At 48.1% G+C, this 21,040-nt stretch overlaps 2 protein-coding genes across 2 annotated transcripts in view; one reads left to right on the forward strand and one right to left on the reverse strand.

Moving 5' to 3' along the window:
• The window catches only part of TRMT10B (tRNA methyltransferase 10 homolog B (S. cerevisiae)), a 7,230-nt gene extending 2,248 nt beyond the window's left edge, over positions 1-4,982 (forward strand). Inside the window, exons 2-7 of the mRNA XM_009321283.1 lie at positions 61-185; positions 841-993; positions 1,783-1,861; positions 2,705-2,772; positions 3,073-3,196; positions 4,250-4,982. Of these exons, the coding sequence (XP_009319558.1) occupies positions 61-185; positions 841-993; positions 1,783-1,861; positions 2,705-2,772; positions 3,073-3,196; positions 4,250-4,356 (656 nt within the window). The 3' untranslated portion in view covers positions 4,357-4,982. The remainder of the gene's footprint in view (positions 1-60; positions 186-840; positions 994-1,782; positions 1,862-2,704; positions 2,773-3,072; positions 3,197-4,249) is intronic.
• Positions 4,983-7,413: 2,431 nt separating this feature from the next.
• FRMPD1 (FERM and PDZ domain containing 1) overlaps positions 7,414-21,040 on the reverse strand; it is a 23,935-nt gene continuing 10,308 nt past the window's right edge. Inside the window, exons 6-15 of the mRNA XM_009321277.1 lie at positions 20,794-20,889; positions 18,237-18,362; positions 16,919-17,038; positions 16,473-16,609; positions 15,099-15,225; positions 14,608-14,703; positions 13,171-13,353; positions 12,606-12,753; positions 11,089-11,904; positions 7,414-9,828 (exon numbers count right to left, since the gene is read on the reverse strand). Of these exons, the coding sequence (XP_009319552.1) occupies positions 7,481-9,828; positions 11,089-11,904; positions 12,606-12,753; positions 13,171-13,353; positions 14,608-14,703; positions 15,099-15,225; positions 16,473-16,609; positions 16,919-17,038; positions 18,237-18,362; positions 20,794-20,889 (4,197 nt within the window). The 3' untranslated portion in view covers positions 7,414-7,480. The remainder of the gene's footprint in view (positions 9,829-11,088; positions 11,905-12,605; positions 12,754-13,170; positions 13,354-14,607; positions 14,704-15,098; positions 15,226-16,472; positions 16,610-16,918; positions 17,039-18,236; positions 18,363-20,793; positions 20,890-21,040) is intronic.

Here is a 21,040-nt window from a genome sequence, read left to right on the forward strand (position 1 = left end):
GGTCGCGGCCCTGCGGCCTCGCCGGGGCCTAGGCTGCCCTCTTTCTGCTCTTTCTCCCAGGGGCTGCTAGCCGGGACGGCAGGAGGGCCCCTGCTGCCCTCGCAAAGGAACGCCTTCTGGAGGCTAGGGCGTCAGGGCCTCGGCTCTGCGTGGACCTTGGTGTGGCTGACTATATGACGCAGAAGGTACGGGGGCCCTTGCCTGCTACGCCCTTCTACACCGGTGGCTGCCGCTGTCTGCCAGTGCAGTCCCTCTCCACGGTGTGGAAACTTCTCTGAGATCCTGGGGACATGCCCCATCATAGCCTTGACATGGCCTGGTGGTTTCTTTTCTCATCCCTCTGTCCCTCTATGCTTCCGCTCCAGAAAGTGTCCTGCCCTGTGCTGTTTCTGGGAGGTGCTGCAGAGAGGGAGCAGAAGGGAGCCCTCTGAAACAGGGCCAAGGGAGAGGAGGTGGCTGGGGCAGGTCACTGGTTTGTTCTAGCTGTGTTGGGAAACTCCAGCTCAGCTAGAGCTGGGATGTGTGAGGGTGCACAAACAGCAGCTCTCCTGAGCTCAGCCTCTGGGAGAATGCTGGCCCTTCCCATCTCTGCCTGTCTCTCCACCCCCAGGCCTGCCCATGGGTGCCTGGTTTCCAGCACTGGCTGGCTGCACACCCAGCTCACTGGGTTTCCTTGAGACCCAGAGGCAGCTGAGCTGTGCTCCCCAGGAACGGCCTTTTCAGAGTCTTAGCAACCAGCTGGTGACATGGGCGTGATGGATGTCTGCAGGCCCTGAATGGAGCCATGTTACTCCCCTGCCCCTACACTTGTAGGTCACTGTGCTTGTTATTTGTTGGAAGGAAACAAGCCGCCTCGCCTCTCAGATCAGGAGACTCTACGGGGCAAACAGGCGAGCCGAGAAGCCATTTTGGCTCTGTCTGACGGAGTTTGTGGTGGGCTCGTTGATTTATGAGGAGTGTTTTCGCATGAACGACGGCTTCTCCAATTATTTGGTAAGGGTCTCTGACCACAGTGTTTTCAAGGCTCATAGCACCCTGTGACCACAGTGCTCACCCTCAGTGTTGACCCAAGACAGGCTGAGGTGGGCTTGGATGGTGGGAATGCAGTTCAGTGACAGTGGTTAAGGTCAGATCTTCTTGCCCTTTGGCAGGAGACAAGAACTGAGAGATAATGGGGTGATGTGCAAGGCCTTCTGGTTAGAGCTTGTGTCCCTTCTGCCTGCAGGAGGAGAATTCCTTCTCCATATGCTACTTCTGCAAAGAGACCTGTGATACTGGGGAGAGGCAGACACATAAGCTTGGTCAGGCTTTGGGCAGGTCACACATTCCTGCCCTGAGTTTTTGTACCAAGCTTGGTGCGACTCAAGCACAAGACCCACCCATACAGGTTATGGCAGTGACGTTGAGCTGTGTGTTCTACAGTGCATGTGGGACTGCACCTGGTAACAGTGAGGGGAGAAAACCACCTGAAGTGGAAATTCCTCAATCTCTCAAGAATTAGAATCTCATTTAAAATTAGGTAATCATTGCTGAGCTCCCTTCTTCAAACCATGTCTAGGGATTTTGATGAGAAGATAATTTAATGGATTTTGAGATATGTATTGTTCAGTGCCCATACAGAAACATTTTCCAAATTAAAAAAAATACTCTAGCTGTAGGAGTTTAAACATGTAAGGCGGTAGTGTCAGTTCTGGTATATTTCTGTGTCTCAGAGTGGGGTTTGCTCTGATAGACGGAATTTGGGCTAATGGGCTTGTTCTCTTCCTGTTTTGCATTTTTCAGATGGATACAACTCAAGAAAGTTACTTGGACCTGTTTCCTTTAGATGCAATTGTTTATCTCACTCCTGACTCTGAGAACGGTAAATATTTTACTTGCTTTAGGCACAGGGAAACTAGGGCAAAAGGATGATTTTTTAAGCTTTTCTTTTTGAGACTATTTCATACTTCAGATGATTCAATTCCAAGCATTCACTCTCTCAAATTGCATGAGATATACTGTGTACTTAGGTCTGATGCTAAATCTATTCATATCTCAGTCTGTTTTGACAGGGAGTGAGGTTTTGAGTCAGGGCTGTGTGAGATCTGCAGCAGACTTAAAACCTGTATTTTGTAATACTACAAAGTGGCAAAGTGGAGATGCTGTGGCAGTTTTGAGTACAGTCTAAATTACATCTTTTTCTGGAATAAGACAGAAGCTACAACGTTCCCTTTATTGGTTAATTTGCTGCTGTGTTTATTTTTTCCTCTTCCTCCATTTCTAACTGGCCACATCTTCTTGGGGACATAGATCCCTTTCTTGTTTTACGCAAGTGCCTTACTTTGATAAAGAATCAGGTAAGGGTGGGGGAAGGTTTTAGTAGGTGACCTTGACAGTGGGGAGGGGTCTGCGGAGCAGACTGGGATCAGACTGACCAGATGAGCCACATCTCAGAACAGACAACCGTTAAAGGGGAGCAGTCTATGGTATCTCTCAGCACTTCAAGCTTTCAGCCTACGTCTGATCTCCCCCTTTCAGTCTGCCTGCAGGTTCAGACAGACACTTCTATCTCTGAAGCCTCAGCCTCCTTCATGGTCTGAGGCTCCAGGGTGAAGGGTGACTCTGGCCACAGCTTTCTCATGGAAGTGGGGTCTTGTCTGGGGAATGGTGTAGTGCAGGATTTTACTGTTGTATGGTGGTGAGCAAGTGCTTATCTTGTTTCTAGTCCTTGAAGATATTGATCCAAATAAAGTGTACGTCCTCGGAGGCCTGGTGGATGAAAGTATTCACAAGGTGGGTTGTAGCCTGTCGGAACCCAAAGGTGCTGGCCTCTCCATTCTCTCATGAGAGCAGAGACATCCCATTGGTAGCACCCAGTGCTGCTGCTGCCTTGATTTGAGACATCACTACTGCACCACCATCCGTTTTTCCTCAAGGTTCTGCCTGGATCCAGCACCAGGCTGAGAGAGACTTTAGCAGTCTGGGTGAAAGGAGCCCCAGGACAGTTTTCAGCTTCATAGCTGCTTGTACCCAAAATGACGTGCATGCTATGCATGTGCAAGTTTGTGCACATTGTTCTTGTTTCCCTCGCAGAAGCTGACTCTGCAAAGGGCACAAGAGCAGTCCTTGCAAACAGCCCGCCTCCCCATTCGCGAGTACATGGTGAAAACTCTTAACACCAAGAACTACCACTCGGAGACACTAGCAATTAATCAAGGTGAGAGGCTGAGCCATGTCCTGTCACTTGCCTGGTCTGGAGGAGGGGGGAGGCTATCAAGCAGCAGAGTTTTCAAAATGGAGGCCTGGTGCTGAGTAATGGGGGGGAACACTGGAAGCAGAGGTTTCTCTTACTAGGTTTTATCTCTGCTGCCTCCATTTTAATGTCTTGTGTGCTCTGCATCAGCCCATTCTGAGGAGCAGGACTTGCATCACTCTTGCTTTGCACAAAGCAGTGAACACTTAGTGTGGGGAGATGTGAGGAGGCTGCTGTTGCTACAAGTCCTACAAAGTCTCAGGCAAGGGAGAAGGACAGTTGTCGTCAGGCTCAATCAAGGCAAGGCTCAAAACACCACGGTGGGGTGTTTATGTGCTGTACCACCGTGATGGCTCCATGTCATGACCATGGGCTGGGCCACCTGGTCACATCAATGGATGTGCTCATGCTCTTCCACCTCTGCTGGCAGCCTGTGGCTTTGTAATGTGAACACCTCCCTGTTACGGACTATGGAGGGGCTCATGTCCTAGGCTAACTCTAGTAAGTTCTTACCGCTGGCATAAGGACTTTGTTCCACCTCTGTCAGCACAAGGCAGAGGAGGTAGCAGAGGGCTCTGCAAAGCACCCAGCCTAGCTGCTAGAGACCCCTGTGTGTCCCAAGGGAGCCCTGATGTGGAGACACAACATCTGAGAAGCGATGGTGGAAGCACAGTAGGTATAAGCCACCATGGGTGTACTGTCAGCAGCAGCACAGATGGGCAGTACAGATTAGTCAAAATGGTGACTGGGGGCACCTTGCTTTAGTTGACACAGCCTCTCCTTTTCCTAGCCAGAGCTCACCAAGGTCATCTTAAAAATAGTCATCTACTCCTAGATGAGCCGCCTCACACACTTGCTCATCAGACTTTAAATGAGAGGGAATGCAAACCCCATGCTAACATTCTCTGGCATCAGCTATTATAATTTCCTGATGTTTTGCAGCCAGTGGGGTGTGTATTACAGAGCTTGCTATTGATACCAGTATCACAGCATGGTACATCTCTCTGTTCCTGACAGTCTTTGATGTCTTATCAACTTACTATGAGACCCGAAGCTGGCCAGCAGCCTTGAAAGCTGGAGTTTCTTCTGGAAAAGGCTATGTGCTACCAGATGCAGTGAAATAAGTGGAAATACCTAAGCATGACAATGCACAAGAAAACTGTTTATTTTGTGATGTTAAGGAGCTGTGCAGACAAGAGAGGCAAACTCCCAATTTCAAGCAGAGGCACCAGCATGAATGTGCATAGAGAAAACAGCTCTGCTTAAATCTTGAGGACCTTGTCAAGACTGACACATTCTACCTTAGCAGTACAATGCTGGAAATGACTTTGCCCCTTGAAGAGAAAACAAAAGCCGATGGAGCCCTGGGATCAAGTAAAAACTGACAGTTCAGTTTTGCTTCTTTGCAGATGCTTGTTAGGGTGTTTCTGACTCTTGCATCTACACTTGTTCTGGGAGAGGGAGGAGAGCTTTAAGGTATTTCATTCATCTTGATTAAACAGTAAGTCAGGTGAAGTTAGAATGGCAAAGCTCACTGGAATTTTCCATGGGAAAATTCCTTCCCATGGAAAAGGACAGTGCTGTTCCAATTGGGGAACACAAGATGGGAAGTCATTCCCCAATGGAGAAACAGTTCCCAGGTGTGCCATGTCCTAACAGCTTTAAACCAGTTGAAGACTTAGTGGGTTGTTGAAGCCTACAGCTAATCCTGTGCATCTAAGCTAAAATAAAATGTTTACTCTTAAACTCCCATTGCATCCTTATAGTTACTGATGCATGCATGGTACATCATCACACCCTGACACAGGAATTTCACTAACTGTGATGTTCCTGCTGGAAAGATACCTGGGATTTGATTGTGCCCTGCACAAAGAGCAGTGATGTATTTCATGGCCACAGCAGAAAGCATTTTTGACGCATCCAAGTTGCTATGTTACCTCAGCCATTGTCGCTAGGAAAAAAAAAAAACAAACCTCATGGTCAATGACTATGTCTAACCACCAGTGGAAGGACTTGAAGGTCTTCTGAGGTAAATTACTATCTCATATGCTTATGTGTTTTCATTTCTTCTTCGCATCAAGAGCCTTTTACAACACCTGGAATTCAGTGCCCATGAGACTGTGTCAGTATGTATTTCATGGCCACAGCAGAAAGCATTTTTGACGCATCCAAGTTGCTATGTTACCTCAGCCATTGTCGCTAGAAAAAAAAAAAACAAACCTCATGGTCAATGACTATGTCTAACCACCAGTGGAAGGACTTGAAGGTCTTCTGAGGTAAATTACTATCTCATATGCTTATGTGTTTTCATTTCTTCTTCGCATCAAGAGCCTTTTACAACACCTGGAATTCAGTGCCCATGAGACTGTGTCAGTAGGGCCTGCCACAACAGAAGCTGTTGGTGGACACAGGGTGTTGCTCCCCATATAAGCTGAATTTGTGTTTGCCAGTGCCTGTTGCTTTGCTGTGCCCTATGGGCTCTTTTGGTGTCCCACAGGCTCTTCCAGTTACTACCCTTCACATCCCCCTCCTCATCAGCTGTTGGTGTGTAGTTAGAGGTCTGCACTTGGTCTTCAGTGTAAGAGACTTCAACTTTCTAATTGAGCCCCTGAGTTTGCTAGGCAGCAGCATATGCTAACCCAAACCACCTGGCAGTGCTACCCTCCCCAGTGGCTGAAGGTACTTTGGCCATCCTGTCCCTGTGCAGCCAGGAAAGCAGACTGCCCTTGGTTAGCTAGCTTGCTGCCTGTAGGCACACTGTTAGAGTAGCAGCTGTAGGGAGTTTTGTGTAAGGCTGCTAAAGGTTGCTGAATTCCTGTGGGTGTTTGCTTGCCTGGTTAGGGAGGTCTCTTAGGGGTGCTGCAGCACTCCCTTCTGCCCCAGCTTCCATCCTGTTCCACACCAGGGTTCAGCTGCAAGGACTTGCCCTTTAGTCCCTCTGGAAGCATTAAAGAATGAGCAAAAAGCAGGGGGTGGCCTCCCTCAGATGTTACAGAGCCACAGGACAATCCTGTCCCCACGCTGCCCTGGTGCCTGGGGAGATGTAGTGTGCATGGGCAGAGCTGGCCATCTCTTGTGGCCCGCCCATGCTCCTCTGCTGCCTGGTGCAGACCCCTCCATCCTGAGCACACTCGGTAGGCTAGAGCAACTGACCTGCTGCAGTGACAGCTCATCACACAGCACACCTGCTGCAGGCATACCTCAGAGAAAGCCAGCTGCTCCCAAACAAGCCCCTAAGTTAGATCCCAGCAATCAGGGACCTGCCTCTGCCCTCTTCACCAGGTCATGCCTCCAGCACTAGAATGCTGATTCACTAGGGATGCACAGCTAGATGACCTTTAAGGGCAAACAGCTCATACCTAGCTAGGGATATACCACACGACGGAAGAAGAGCTACTGACAAGGTTGGGAAAAGGGGCTTGACCTCGCCTAGGGAGGCCAGCATAATGGGTCATGTCCACAGCTGTGAAGGTGGCATTTCAGTTTCAGGACTTACTCATTCCTTCTGGAAGACACAGCTCCGTAAGTAGTGGGGGAGGGGGTTAATCAGGGAATTTCTCAAGCATCAGCAAACAGAAACAGAAAAGCTGGTTGACACACAGAAATATCAAAAGAGCAGGATATGGTGTTGCCTTCCTCACCTGGGACAACCCTCTCTTCAGCCTTTGCAAGAAAAAGCAGTTAAATACGGCAAAGCTTTGTTCCCAGAGAGTTTTCCATTACAAGTCCAGACACATCCTCAGCCACAGAAGGTGGACAAAGCAGCCTGGATTCCTTCATGTCGAGCCAGGGAGGGATTTGATGTCGCTACTTCAGAGTCTGCCTGGAGAGTAAGGAGCTGGAGGAGAGGCAGGCCAAAAGGCTCATCTTTCTCCACAGGCAACAGAAGGCAGCTAAGACAACACCTTGAGACTGGCCACCTGCAAGGCCTTTGGGAGGTGAGAGACAAGCCCCAAGCAAGATACATAAGCCACTGAAGTACTCTATGAGTTTGCATATTACATACGGATTGTGTACGCAAAATTACACAAAGCTAGGCTGGAGGGCGGTATGCCCTCCCCCATGACCACCCCCCTGGCCAGGGTGGCTCTTGGTGGAGCTAAGCCGAAACACATGGACACATACTTCTGTGACCATTCTCAAGCTGTGGGGCTAAACATCCTGTGGGGGAGAGCCTGGTAGTGGACAGAGGGAACATGGCTGGGCTCTTCGCCACCCAGTGCATCCGTGTGCCACCAAACAGCCCCATCACAACAATGGGGGTACGCTGAACTGCTGCAGGAGACAAAACATGGCAGCTGTAAGGGCTGTGTGTTGGCGGGCGAGGAGCTTGGCACCCAGATCCGGGCAGCCTTGCCTGCGAAGCTGCTGGTGAACAGCCTGCACAAGCTGGTGGTAGGTGCCCACCACGTCCACAAGCGCAGCCCCGAGCTCTTGCTGCCTCTGCCTGCACAACTGGCAGTGCGTCACCTGGAAGCAGGCCACTGCCAGCTGAACCAGGTGGTCGAATGTCACCCTCAGCACACGCTGCAGCTCTTTGAGGGGCTGCTCTGTTTTCAGGAGCTCCTGGCAACTGGACAGCAGGTCCCGGGAGGCTAAGCCAAGGGCACCTTTGCTTTCAGCGCCCTGCTCTGCACATTGATCTTGCAGGTGGGTTGCCTGGTTCCTGCAGAGCTTCCCCACAACCTCCTGAAGCTCTGTGGTGTAGGCTAGGAAGCAGGAGAAATCTGCAGGGCTCATCCGTGCTTGGTCCTTCAGCTGGCTGAGGGCTTGGACGTGAGGGTCCCACCATGCCACATCCCTAGCAATGGAGACTGGGTAACTGCCCACAGGGGTCCCAGGAAGACTGCGGCTGCTGGATGGTGGGGTCGTGAGGGGCCCCAGAAAAACACTGCACATGGGGATGGTGGTTTCACGTTCCCCCTTGTCATCAGGCCTATGGAAGCAGCTGATATAGGACAGCCGACAGCTGCATTTGTCCATCCCAAGCTGTGGTGGAGACGTCTTCTTCATTGTGGAAAAACCCAAGGACCTGGTCATGATGGGCTCAGAAGGGGCCTGCTCATCCTTCTTGTGGTTAAAGCAGAGGAAGGAGTGTTTTGAAGCCCCATGGTCTCCTGCTCTTTTCCCCAGTGAGCCCAAGGGAATTGGGTCTGAGGAGATGGAAAGCCCTAGAGATGGAGTCAGATGAGAGTCTTTCCCCACCTCAGTAACCTGTTCTCTGGGAAGAGGAGTCTGAACAGGCCCTGGCTCTTTGTGAGCCACATTTCCTGCATTTTTTCTGGGCTCTTGTTCATCCAGCCCCTGGCTGCTTACCAACTCTTTCTCAAAGGGTGGTCCATCTGGGGATGTTTGCATCTCCCTTCTGACAGCATCATCCCCCAGGCACCCGCTGGTCTTCTGAGAGGCCAAAAGCTCCAGTGGGATATCTACCCTTTCCCGAGATGGGCAGGCTGATACGAGGTCTGTCCTCATCCCGAGAGAGAGCCAAGAGAGGCGAGTTATAACTCCAGAAGTGCTGCTGCAATCTGTTAAGAGCTGGGTTGCATCTGGAAAACCCACATGATTTTTATTGTGTGCTTTCCGTAAGGCCTCCTTGTTTATCACTTGTCTGCTTTTTGCCTGTGACAAGGCACTGTCACTGCTGTTTTCAGCACAGCTGTCATGATTAGCTTTTCTTTCTTCACAGGGAGCCAGGACAGGCTTCTCACATGCTGCTTGCCTTCCAGCAGTGGGGAGCAGTTCCTGGTCCTGGGCCACCTCATGGGCAGAGGCCACACTGGGGCCATGAGATGATGGCAGCAGTGTGTGTTCATTAGCAGGGCAGGTCACCTCTTGGTCCAGGGATGGGAGTACATCGCCAGCTTTGTGCTGGGCTGCCATTGCCTCACCCACCTCCTCCAGTGCCACTTGGGCCAGCCAGCCTCTGGTGGCCACACAGCTCTCCTCGTTTGGCCACCCAGTGTTTGTCTTCATGGAGGAACTTTCCTGGGCAGCTCTGCTTTGTCCCCCAGGAAGGGGCACAGTGTCATCCAGGGACAGGGAAGGTGGATGTACAGCATGTGCAGGTTGGAGGCCACCATCCACATGTATGGCAACACCTGCACTCTCTTCCCTGTGCTGGTCAACTTGCAGGCGAACAACTGAAATCGAAGAAACCACTGAGTCAGTCACTGATTTTGTTTCCATGGTGTCAGGCTCCATTTCCATCAGGTCAGAGGATGGGTTTGTGCTAGCAGTCTCTCTCTGGGCCTGGATGGCAGCAGGAAGTCCCAGCTCTGCATCCTTCTTGATGTTCTCTGAGGAGTGTGAAGCTGGGGGCTGAGCAAGGAGTGGTGATGGGAGTGGCCAAGAGCAGCAGCTCTGCAGAGAGCCTGGCAAAGCCAAGGGAAAAGTGACCTGTGAAGTGTAATTGGTTTTCACAAAAGATCTCCTCTTCCTCAGGCTCTTGGCATATGTTAGCTCCTTTTCCTTTCTGTGTTTCTCCCTTGCTGTCTGCCTTGTCATCAGGTTTTCCCCCAAGCTGTAACACTTTGGTTTCTTTAGGATGCAGGAGGAGTTGTCTGTACCCTCCCAGGATGTCATATTGTAGGCTGCTGGCAAGAAAAAAACATGCAAGTCAGGAAATAGCCCCAGGCAGCAGAATATCCATGCATCTATGCAGTGGGCCAAAAAGCTCTTAACACAGGTCCTGCAATTGCAGACATAAATGTCTGGCAGCAAAGCCTGGCTCCCAAGTGCCAAAGGAAACTGTCTCATGTTATTACCAAGCACCTACTTGGAGTCAGCTATGTCAAGAAAAATAGAGTCTGGGCCTACGGCTACAAAGACTGAAGTCCAAGATTAGCGATGAAGGGTGCTGGATCATCTCTCCCCTTGTTTACTGACTGCAGGTACAGCTATAATTCTCAAGTTAAATTTGGTGATATTAGCAGCAGCTACAGAGAGCACTGCCTACAGCTGTAGATTTATTAACACTGAATAGAACCAACATCAGAAATTCCCAGCCTGGATATTCAGATGATAAAAATTTCCAGAGATTACAGTTTTGTGCCTGGACATGGTATTGTTACTGTGCTTGAATGCAAAAGCCAAAATTGTTCTAGCTACACAAAACAAATTCCTAAGAAGTTTAGTTAATGTTGAAAGAGCTGATTATTTCAGAAACAAGAATCCTCTCCTTTCTGAGAAAATACAACTACCAGGGAGCTGCTCAGCCACAGGACTCCTTGACCCAGTTACATAACATGCCCCTGACCCAAAAATTATTTTTGATCTTGGGGGTGCATGGAACAATAATGTTTTACAGCTTTTAGCTCTCCTCAGCTTGAAGGAAGATAGCAGTGTGAAGGTACTGCTTAACAGTGGAAATATTTGCCATAAAGCTCCCTGTCAGTCACATCTTTTCCTATATTCTGTTTCTGGAACTCATCACTCTCTTCATCACCGAAGATTCAGCCTACATAGAAGGATGCACAGAGCTTACTCATGCAGCATGTCGGCTTCAGGATCAGGCAGAGCCATACATCAGTATTCTGGAATTCCTGCAGAAACGTGGGGACTTTCCAGAATGCCAAACTAATTTGAAAACTGACTTTTTCTGGGATCCAGTGCTCGGATGTGATGACAAATCGCCCTGCAAAGTTGCAGCTCTGACCCCTGTGCGCACATTCACTGTATTTCTGCTGAAGAGTGGCTTATGAAGAATGGGTGTTCAAAGGTCCTTCAAAAATCTTGGGAAAACTATGAAAAGCTGAAAGATGATCCCTCCAGGAAGACTGACACAGGAAACAGGCAACACCCTAGCCCCGGGGGGTGGAAGGAAGGTGACCTGCAGCGAGTGGGTGAGGGTTTACCTGCCAGGGCATCCGGAGGGCTGAGCCTGTCTGCAGCATCATAGAACTCCTCCTCAGAGCTGGTGTCACCAAAACCTGGGGGCGGCTCCAAAATGAGATCGCTTGCCTTTGCCCTCTGCTCTGCTCCACGTGGTGCCTCTTCCTGGTCAGACCCATCTTTCCAAGGACTTCTTTGAGGGCTGTGACTGATGTTGCTCCTCCCCACACTTCCTGCAGGGGATATGCTGTAGCACAGGCTGTAATAGCCCATGGTGTTTCTCTCAGACAGGTTGGTCTCCAGCACAGATGCACCAATGTCCTCCCCTCTCTGCTCAGAGGGGCTGTCTTCACACTCAGGCTCCTCTGCATGTGGTACCTGCAAGAAACAGAAGGAGTCTCTGGTTTCTGCCCTGCTGGAGCCTCCTGCAGCATGAATGGGGAAGAAGCTCTTGTCTGAACTGCTCATCTCCTGCACTGTTGGTGTGTAGAAGTGGAAGAACTCCGGCCTGGAGGAAGAGCAAGCTTCCAACTCATCTTCTTCCAGTGCATCCATAGATTCACTGGAGCCACTTGTCTTAAACCCTCGACTCTCGGTGTTGGCTGAATCTGAACCCTCAGATGTGCTGTCTGTTGCATTGTCACCCCCATCGCATTGGTCACTCCCTCCAGCTTGGGGCTTTGTGCTGTCCTTCTCCAGGCTGTGGAGCTCTCCTAGCTCCTCCTCGTTGCACACTGGATGGGCGCTGCTGTATGCTATAGGAGTGTCCAAGCAATGCTCTGAGGAGGAATCCAGCTCCCAGGAGTCTTCAGAGTCACTGCAGGTTCGAGATTCATACCCTGGGATTTAAACACATCTATCAGCCTGTCCTTTGCAGTGGCAAGGAGGAACAGCCAGACAAGGGTTATGAACTTGTCTGCGCAGCAGGGACTCAAAGCCCAGAGAGCTCTGCACTCACTTGCTCATCAGCAAACAAGGTGAAGATGCAGTCTGACCTGCAGGGCCATAACCTGTCCGTGGAGGCTTGGTCCCTCCTGCCTGCTTTGCCTGGTTTTACTGCAGAGCAATACCAGAGGGAGCTGCAGAACAGCAGCCAGCTAACTCATTGCCTAAAGCCTCAATCTGCAACCCCTATGAGGCTGGAGTTACCCTGATGAGGGACAGGACAGCATGGCAAACAGATTGTCTCTCTCCTGGCTGAGGTATGCCAGCAGAGGGGAAGGTGTTCAGGAGGTTGGTAAAGGAGTACAAGTGTTCAGTGACAAGTTTGCCATTTTGATGACAGGCACTCAGCCTTCACTTATTGGGAAAAGCTGACAATTACTACTGCTCTTCCCCTGCCCACATGTCTGGGGTTGATGGAAACCTGGCACTGCCTGCACCAAGGCTGATATAATAATTTGCAGATGCCACTGCACACCCCTAAGCTACTGTTCTAGCATGATGCTATTCCCAGGAGGGAATAACACTTCTAGTGCTGGAGGATCCACCCACTTTCTCCCCATCCTTTGGCAAAAAAATGGCTGGTCTTTTTTTAAACCTTCTTCAGCTGAGACACGGTGCAGTTGCTGTTTTTTCTCTCCCCAGGTAAATATGGAGACATTTGCATCCACGAACAGTCTGTAATAGCCAATGATGAGGCAGACAAGATCTTTTGCACTATTCGATTCCAGCAGCAGAGTCAGCAGCTTTTTTTGGGGGGGGAGGGGGGGAGTAGAAAACAGTAAAAAGTGTTAGAATAGACAAATATTGCTTGTACCACAGTCTGCAGGAACATGTTGCACACTGAAAAGACATCCCCTCTCTCCCATACCACCATCATTGCAGAGCATGAGGCACAGAGAAAGAAGAGAAATTGTTTTTCTCGCATTTTGTTTCTTTGATATGTCTCACTGATGGAGGACAGCAGGAAGAATCACTTTTCTTCAGTCATTTTATATTCTTCCTACAAGCTTTCCCTTCTGAGTCTGTAGTAAGCCTTTTGTACTGATGATACCATCAGCTAAATGTCAGATTTTGAAAAGAATAGATGGTGTGAATGACTCCCCCCTTGTTCTCTGGCCCTGACACAGCCACACGCTGGTCATTATGAAAGCACCACTTACCTTCAGATCCTGCAGGTAGATTTTCACCATGCTCACTTTTTCAGACTCCTCTGTAAGCTCCACCCTGCTGATGTTTGCAAACTCTGCCAGACTTGTTATGATGTTGAGCTTATTATTGATAATCTGGCTCACCCCGTATTTGGCACCCACCAGCAAGGCCACGTATGATTCTCTGTCCTGTAGCTGTAGGGGGAGAGGTTAAATCTGTAGCCAACATCTGAGCAGGAACCCATTCACCTGTGCTGGGCAGGGACTCCTCAGCCACCCGATCTTGTGTGATATCTTTTAACACTGGACTCCACAACTGGGCTGCAAAGGGAGCCCCCTGTTACTTACAGGCTGTCAGGTCACCTGCTCCCAGCCGTTCTCTTGTCTGGCTTGGGGACCGCCAGTTTCCCTGTGCCCCCAAGGCAGGTGGGCCCCAGAGATGCACCAGCCATCTATCAGATCCAAAGAGGTGGTCAGCAGCAGGTTGCTACCAGAAGTGTCACCTGGCAGGCTGTGCCAGGTGGACCTAGCGAGACCTACTGGAGCTGGCTAGAAACTTCAGGAAGGCATTTTTGGTTTTGGAATAAATTTCAACACTTTCTGTTAGGATCACACACAAAAAAAAATAAATTAATGCCTATATAATTTGGCAGAAATATTTCAATTTGCACACAAGTGTAAACCTAGGCATTACTACAACCCATCAGCAAGGTCCTCCTCTAGTACAGACCTACCTACACTGCTCAGCTCTCTGTACAAAACAGCTTGTGGTCCACAGTTCAGTACAGATCCAAATGGAGGACAGGCAAAAAAACCCCCAAGAAACCTCTTGCGAAAAGAGCAGTGTTCTTTTTTACAGTAGGGTTTAAGCGTGGCCAATATCTTTTCAGGATTTTCTGAAACTCCCCCCCCCCCCAGATCTCTTAAGTACTTTAGGACATAGAAAATCTAGACAGAGCTCGTCTGAAGAGCAAGAGTGACAACTTTCAATTAGAAAAACTATGCATAATTATTGTGTAGGCTGGTATGTTACTCATGTCAATGGAACTATGCTGAGTTAACCCTAGCAGAGTCCCTTACCAATATTTATCATGATGTCCCAGGACAGGGAAAAGTGGTGTGACTGGAGCTGGCTGAAACAGCATCACCAGAGCTAATGTTACATTTTCTATGAACATCAAAGCAAAGACAGGGAAGGAGACTCAGTAAGAGGTTGCTAGTCTCACATCAACAATCAATTTAGAAAAATATTTAAACATTTCTGCTTTAGATAGGGTTTGCTTTGGTTAAGACATGATCTTACCCACTGCTGAAGAAAAAGGGTTAAAACTGCTTCTTGTGCCCTATCTTTGCAGTTATTGTCCAAGTACACTGCCATATGAGATTCACAAAGCCAGGCAATAAGATAGTATGCCAAAACCCAATTACATAAATAAACAGTACTCGTACCATCAGGGTGGCATTAAAGATCTTCCCATTGTACATCTTCAGGTCTCCCAGTATTTGCAGGTAGCTCAGGCGCACTTGGACTGCTGTGAGCATATGCTTCATTTTGCGAGAGAAAAAATACTGTTTAGAAACATGACAGACAAATGAGGTTTGACAGGTAGCCTGTAGGCTAGAAGATGTTCTTTTCATACAGGACTTAGTATTTGACCAACACATCTAGCTTGGTCTGGATAGGCAACAGATCTGTACAGGACCATCCCACATTACCACATTTGCCATCTGGTAACCCCACAAGCAAACTGCAACACACACTATCCACAGAAATTAGGGTGCATGCACAGCAGAGGAAGTTACAAGAGGAAAAGATAGGAGAAAAGCCCCAAGTGGTCCCATACAGAGGAGACCCACAGAGGAAAGACATTGCCTCTTTGGCCCTGAGAGATGCTGCTCCCATCCTGGGAGGCACCTTGAACCCAGGCGATGCACACTACCTTCTGCCGAGGGTCAAGTAGCACCTGGTTCCGCTTCATGTGGTAGCTGATGGCTTTCTTTATATCCTTCCCTCTCATGTTTCGAAGCAAAGTTGGTGAGATGAAGTTTTCGATTCCCCAGTCCCTCCTGCCAGAAAAACGGGAAGGGATCAAAGGGGGTCCCAGCTGTGCTGTCCCCCAGCAACAGAGGAATGTGCAGAAGGGCAGCTGGCCAGAGGCAGAGAAGGGCAAAGGCACCACGCCAGTCCAGGATGCACCGAGCCTTAGGGTGCTGTAACATGTCTGGACGGCTCATGCAACATGATTGCCTCACTCGAATTCACTTCTATGTGCATCTGCTACTGGGTCAGGAGATGGGGTTGGAGGAACACGTGCTTTCATGCAGAATGCCTGTTTTTATATCGTTATACAGGAGACAATCTACAAACTTAGTCAGCATAATGGTCCCAATCTGTCCTTGCCACCCAGAGGATGAAGATTCTGTCTTTACATTCACTTTACTTTGGTTACAAGATTATTACATTTTAACATCTCCAGTTCCCTAGACCCAAAAATGTGGGCCATCTGTTCTGCTGCAGAGTTTATTCAGCCCAAGCATTAAATATCCAGGAACTAAGAATGCTGCAGCTGTCTGTCGTCGCTTCTCACTCTCCACTAACTGGACATGGTTGGGTATGTCTGGCTGTATGCAAGGAATCAGTAGTGCTTGCATGGGCTGGTGGAGGCTTAATGGTGCAGTTACCACACAAATGTCTGTTATTTAATGATTGGCCTATCACAAGTTCTTAAAGCAGGGTTGTTCTTTAGGGCAAGTGTGGTCTAACAGCACTGACGTGTAGCACAGCACACCTGCTGCTTGTGAAAGCATTTTTCAGTATTTTTTTTCCAGATCCCATTACTTCACAGGACCTATCACTTATACTGAAATTAGATATTTCTGATATAGTTCTGGTGGATGAACAGATGTAAAGTACTGCCTGTGTAAAGTTGATGATTACCTTCTCTCAGCTACAGCATGCAAATCTTAGTATTACTGGCAGGAGCAGCCTGGGTAACCATAACTATGCGAGAGATTTGCAATTTCATGTCCCTGCTGCAGCTACAGATCAGAACCTCCCTCTGCTTAGGGACATGCCCAGATGTTATACCGTCCATATTATTCAAGAAGCTCATCAGGTTAAAGACAGGTAGGCTCGTGAAGCCACCTTGCCCTAAAATGACTGGCACAACTAAGAGACTGCAGTCTCTTTGGGTCAGAGACAGTCTTATATCCAGAGTTAAACACTGGGCAAACATAGAGCTGATGCCACATTTAGTTGGCTCCTTCTTTTGTCAGGCCTAGTCACAACGTAACACAGAAATTTGGGAACTTACTCAATGTATTTCAAGGATACTTTCTGTGGCTGAGCACAAGCATAGATCCTCTCCTGTATGTGCAGAGCAGCCAGACGTAATGCCACACTGCATTTCATTTCCACAGCAAATCTCTCCTGAAGCACATCACTGCAGCTCTGGAACAAACAGAGCTGAGTTAGCATGATGATGGGAGCTCAAGAAGAAGTCAGGATATGACCTCTGATATGACTACCATGTGTCAAATAAAGGGAGCCACCCAGCTCATTTCAATCTCATTCTGTTAAAAAGCCAAGCATATAAGTTGATTCAAGAATTTAAGGGAAGTTGAATCCAAATGCTCTGTTCTTAAGTGCTCTGCATTTCATATTCATATAACTGAACTGGCCTGAAGTATGCTTTGGTTTAAAGCAGAAATGAGAATTGGGTGAGAAGAGATCCTGAAGCATGGAATGCCTCAATTTCACCTGCAGGTAGAGATATTCAAAGGCAATTGGGTCTTCCTGCAGGAGGTCTAAGGGATCCTTTGGGACAAAGCAAACTCTGAAGAGGCACCTGTAGTCGTGAGATTCTCTTTTTTGGACCACCTGCAACAGACAAACAGCATCATGCCACAACTACTGGTGTAGTCCCTCCTTTCATAAATGCATAGTAATCCTCTGGCTTGTATGAACTCACAGAAATCATTTAAAGCTACTGGCAAGTGGGATGGCTGCAGATTAGCCATTGTCCTTAGCAAACACAAGGAGACATTGCTAGTGTTTGTAATTTTATCTTCGATTCTTTTTTCTGGTTTTTGCTTCTGCCTGTGGTAGCTTGGAAGTCCTTTGACAGCAAAACTTCATTAAATATCCATTGATCTCATACACTTGCAGTATAACCAGGACAGAGGCTTCAAGGCTATATGATAAGGACAGAGGAAGGGGCAAGCTTCTCTGCTTTTAAGTTCAGTCATAAGATACAACAGCCCTAAACAGACACTTGGATCATCAACATAATGTCAATACAATGTTAAGACCCCTGGGTTATATATTAGCATCTTTTATTCTGGGCAAATCCCATACAAGCTCGCCAACTGAAACAAAGCAGAAATTCTCAGGCATATGTGCTCAGTGGTTGGACAGTGTTAGCTACCAAACCTCCTGCATCGCAGTGGATCACCAACCAACAAAGTCAACAGCATGGAGATGAGACTCCCAGGTATGCACATTCTCACAAATCAGATTAGCCCAGAATTACTAGCAGAGCAACAGAATTACTAACAGAGCTAACTTCATGTCTGCAGGACACAAACTTTTGATTTAGAATTTAATCAAAGTAGCATGTGGCTGGGTTAACTCTCTGACTACCTAGGGAACTGTAAATAGCTGGGTACGCAGCCATTTTAAGATCATCTCAGATAGTGCTCTGTAGATGGGTCTATGTGACAGGTGGCACAAAGCAATGCTCATCCCCAATTGCTCTACACGGTCCAAGCAATACCAGCCCATGGGTATTGCTCTGTGGGCTCTCTAAATGGAGTGAGGTGCTTCTGAAAGCGCCATTTGTCCAGGGGCTCTGGTTAATGCAGTGGTAACACATGCAACAGGCAGAGAGAAGAGGACAGCAACTCTGGAGATGGTGCCAAGCTCACCCCCTCTTGTGACACCTGCAGAGCTGAGCTCTCTCTGCACCTTGCTGGCCACAATTCATTGGTGCTGGTGCATGTGCTCCAGCATGGAGCTCATGCCCTCAGCTCCCCCAGCTCCAGCATGGCTGCAGGGGCATGTGAGGGGCTCTCCTCACCTGGTCAATGAGCTCCTCCTCATGGAGCAGGTGGATCTTTGCCACATTGTACTGCTCCTCCAGAGCAAGAGCAAAGTGCGCGATGCTCCGGATGGAAAGCTTCTCCTTCAAGGTGAGAACAATGTCCTGGGAAGGGAAGGCACATAGATGGTCAAACAGAATTTAGACACAGTTGCTGAGCACTGCTAGCACACCGCATGAATGTGGATGATTCTAGCCTGCCACTGGCAGCTGTGTGGGACAACACTGAAAATGGCAGTGGCCAGACACAAAATTCTCTGCAGCCAAGAACATGCTTGGTGCTGCAACACAGAGTGAAATTTTTAGTGCTGTTTCACAGGAAACCAGTGCCTGTATGATGTACTGCCTTTCCCTCTTCACTGGCAGCTTCAGAACACGTTGACCTAGACAAACCACAGAGGTCTCAAGGTTAGAGAAAGCCTGCAAGTTCATCAGAAGTGGAAGTACGGGGCAACCTCTCTGGGACACCAAGCACAAGCTTGACAGTTAGCTGCTGTGCTATCCCAGCTGGATGTCTGAGCAACAAACAAATATGCCAGCCAGGCAGTCAGCAGGACGGTGGTCAGAGCCACCCGTGTCCACTGATGCCAGCCAGTTGGTAAGGAAGGGAGTCAAGGGAACTGCAGGGGAAGCACAGATAAAGGGAGGACAACATATTTCAGTAGATCAGGAAGACAAGATAGGGAAACTGCAGTTGCTGTGGTAAGACTGCAGTAAGATGCAAACTTCAAGGCATAATAGGCATCAAATCCATTTCCTAGAGTTGCATATCCCGGGCTGCTTCATGCTGAAAGTTTTGGCCTTACAGTTTTTAGTTTGGTGGTGTTAAGCACTTTCTGTCACCCTTGATCTAAATGTTTGCTGTTAACCATTCTAGCTTTCTAGAACTCTACAACACTTTTTGAAGAAACTATAAAGAACTGGTGAAAAACGCTTCTCCCCATCAATAAACAAGAATTTCAGAGCATAATTGTAAAAATCTTACCAAATTTGACTGAAACTGGTGTTTCAGTTGTATGGAGAATTCTGTTGGAATACTAAGTGTCATGGAAAAAACTAGGTTTATTTTTGGCAAACAGAAAACATTACATAAGGCTTGACTGAGTACAGATTGAAAGAGAGGTCCTTTGACTCTTGAGGTAAGCATAAATGTTTCACTCATCTCAGTTTTAAGCAAGGATCTCTCAAACAGCAGAGGAACTTTTGAAAACACCTAACTTAGGAAGCATTTTACCCATTTCAGTGTTTCTGTGAGGACGCTGGTGAGGCTTGCACTCAACTCTAGTAGGGAAAAATTTGTTCCAGGTCAGAGGTGAGCGACTCAAGTCAAACATGAAGAGCTAATCCATCTTTTAGAAATTAATCCCTTGCAGGTGGGCATTCAAATCTCTCTTTACAACTCATCTCCACTTTCCTTACTACCTCCTTGCTTTATTTCATTATTTTCTTTTTCTCTGCCCTGCAAGTCACAAGACTTGCGGAGACTTACTTGCATGAGAGACGACAACAGTTTTATGAAGTTTGGATGAACTAGACAATAAACTCCTTCTTTTTGAAGAAAGTTTTCAGTGCATTATAAATAAAATCTCCTTGCTTTCCCCTTAATATTCTTTCAGCCTAATAACTCCAGAATGTCTGTCCATCGTACATCTTTTCCACAGTAACTGCACTGCTGCAGGACATCATATATCCTTTAAAGAAATTATGACCTCCAGTCACTGTGCACAGGCAAATCTTACTAAGTCCAACATAAACACTGAGCAACTCTAAAGGTCAGGCTAGAGAAACTTAAGGTTTGTAAGCCTACATCTAAACATGGCAATTATGGAAAGTGCTAGATTAATGGCTCTGGAGAGCAGCACGTTGTATTTTGAAGAGAATGATAGTAACTTGTCTATAATGCCTCCAAGCACAAGTGATCCTAGGGAGGTGGTACTGCTTTTCCATCTCAAGGGTTAATCAGTTTTCATGTCTCTGCAGGGGAACATTTTCACCATTGCAGAAATGAGGCTGGAACACGGACTGGCACTTTAAGTAACAACTGGCACAATTGCACTTGCTGAGTTCACATGATATCCAAACCTGGACTCCACTGTCCAGGTCCCAAGCCAGGAGACTTGTTCTCCCTCTCAGGGATGCACATCGTCACTGCTATATTAAACAAACTCCTCTGTATTCTGCAATGTGGTTTACAAGGGAAGCAACATTTGTGCAGACAGCTACTGATTTTCCAGTCCCCCACCAACCTGTCCTCTTGCCCAACTTCAATCACACTTCACAAAGCTGTAGTGGTCTCATAGCCAAGTTCCTGCAAGTTCTGTGAAAATCGGTTGCTGAGAAGAAAACAGGTGAACCAAAGCAACGCCTCCTCTGCAGGAAGGGCATGGAAAATCCAGCATGCTCAGCATCAGATGGCAATCCTGTTCCCACTAGCTGGCCAATACAACCAAGAGGTTGCAAGTTCCACTGCATGCACCTTTGCTACTGGATTGAATTCAGGTGGTGGGAACAAAGACAGACAACCAAGCATCATTACCTTCACAGTAGTGCTCATCTCAAACCTGAATGCCTTCGTCTGTCCATTTTCCAAGTATACCTTGAGAACGTTGGGCATACAAAGAAGAGAATTCCCCTGCAGAACAAAAGCAACAGCACTAATCCTTGGACGTTAAGCCTCCGGGCACCAGGCTGCTCTGCCTGACACAGCACATCCTGTTATAAGTGACAATCTTTCTCTGCTTTTGCAATCTTCTTCTGTGGCACCAAGCTTTATTCCCTGATTA

The sequence above is a fragment of the Pygoscelis adeliae genome, unplaced genomic scaffold, assembly GCF_000699105.1.
Source record: "Pygoscelis adeliae isolate BGI_AS28 unplaced genomic scaffold, ASM69910v1 Scaffold433, whole genome shotgun sequence".
NCBI lineage: Eukaryota > Metazoa > Chordata > Aves > Sphenisciformes > Spheniscidae > Pygoscelis > Pygoscelis adeliae.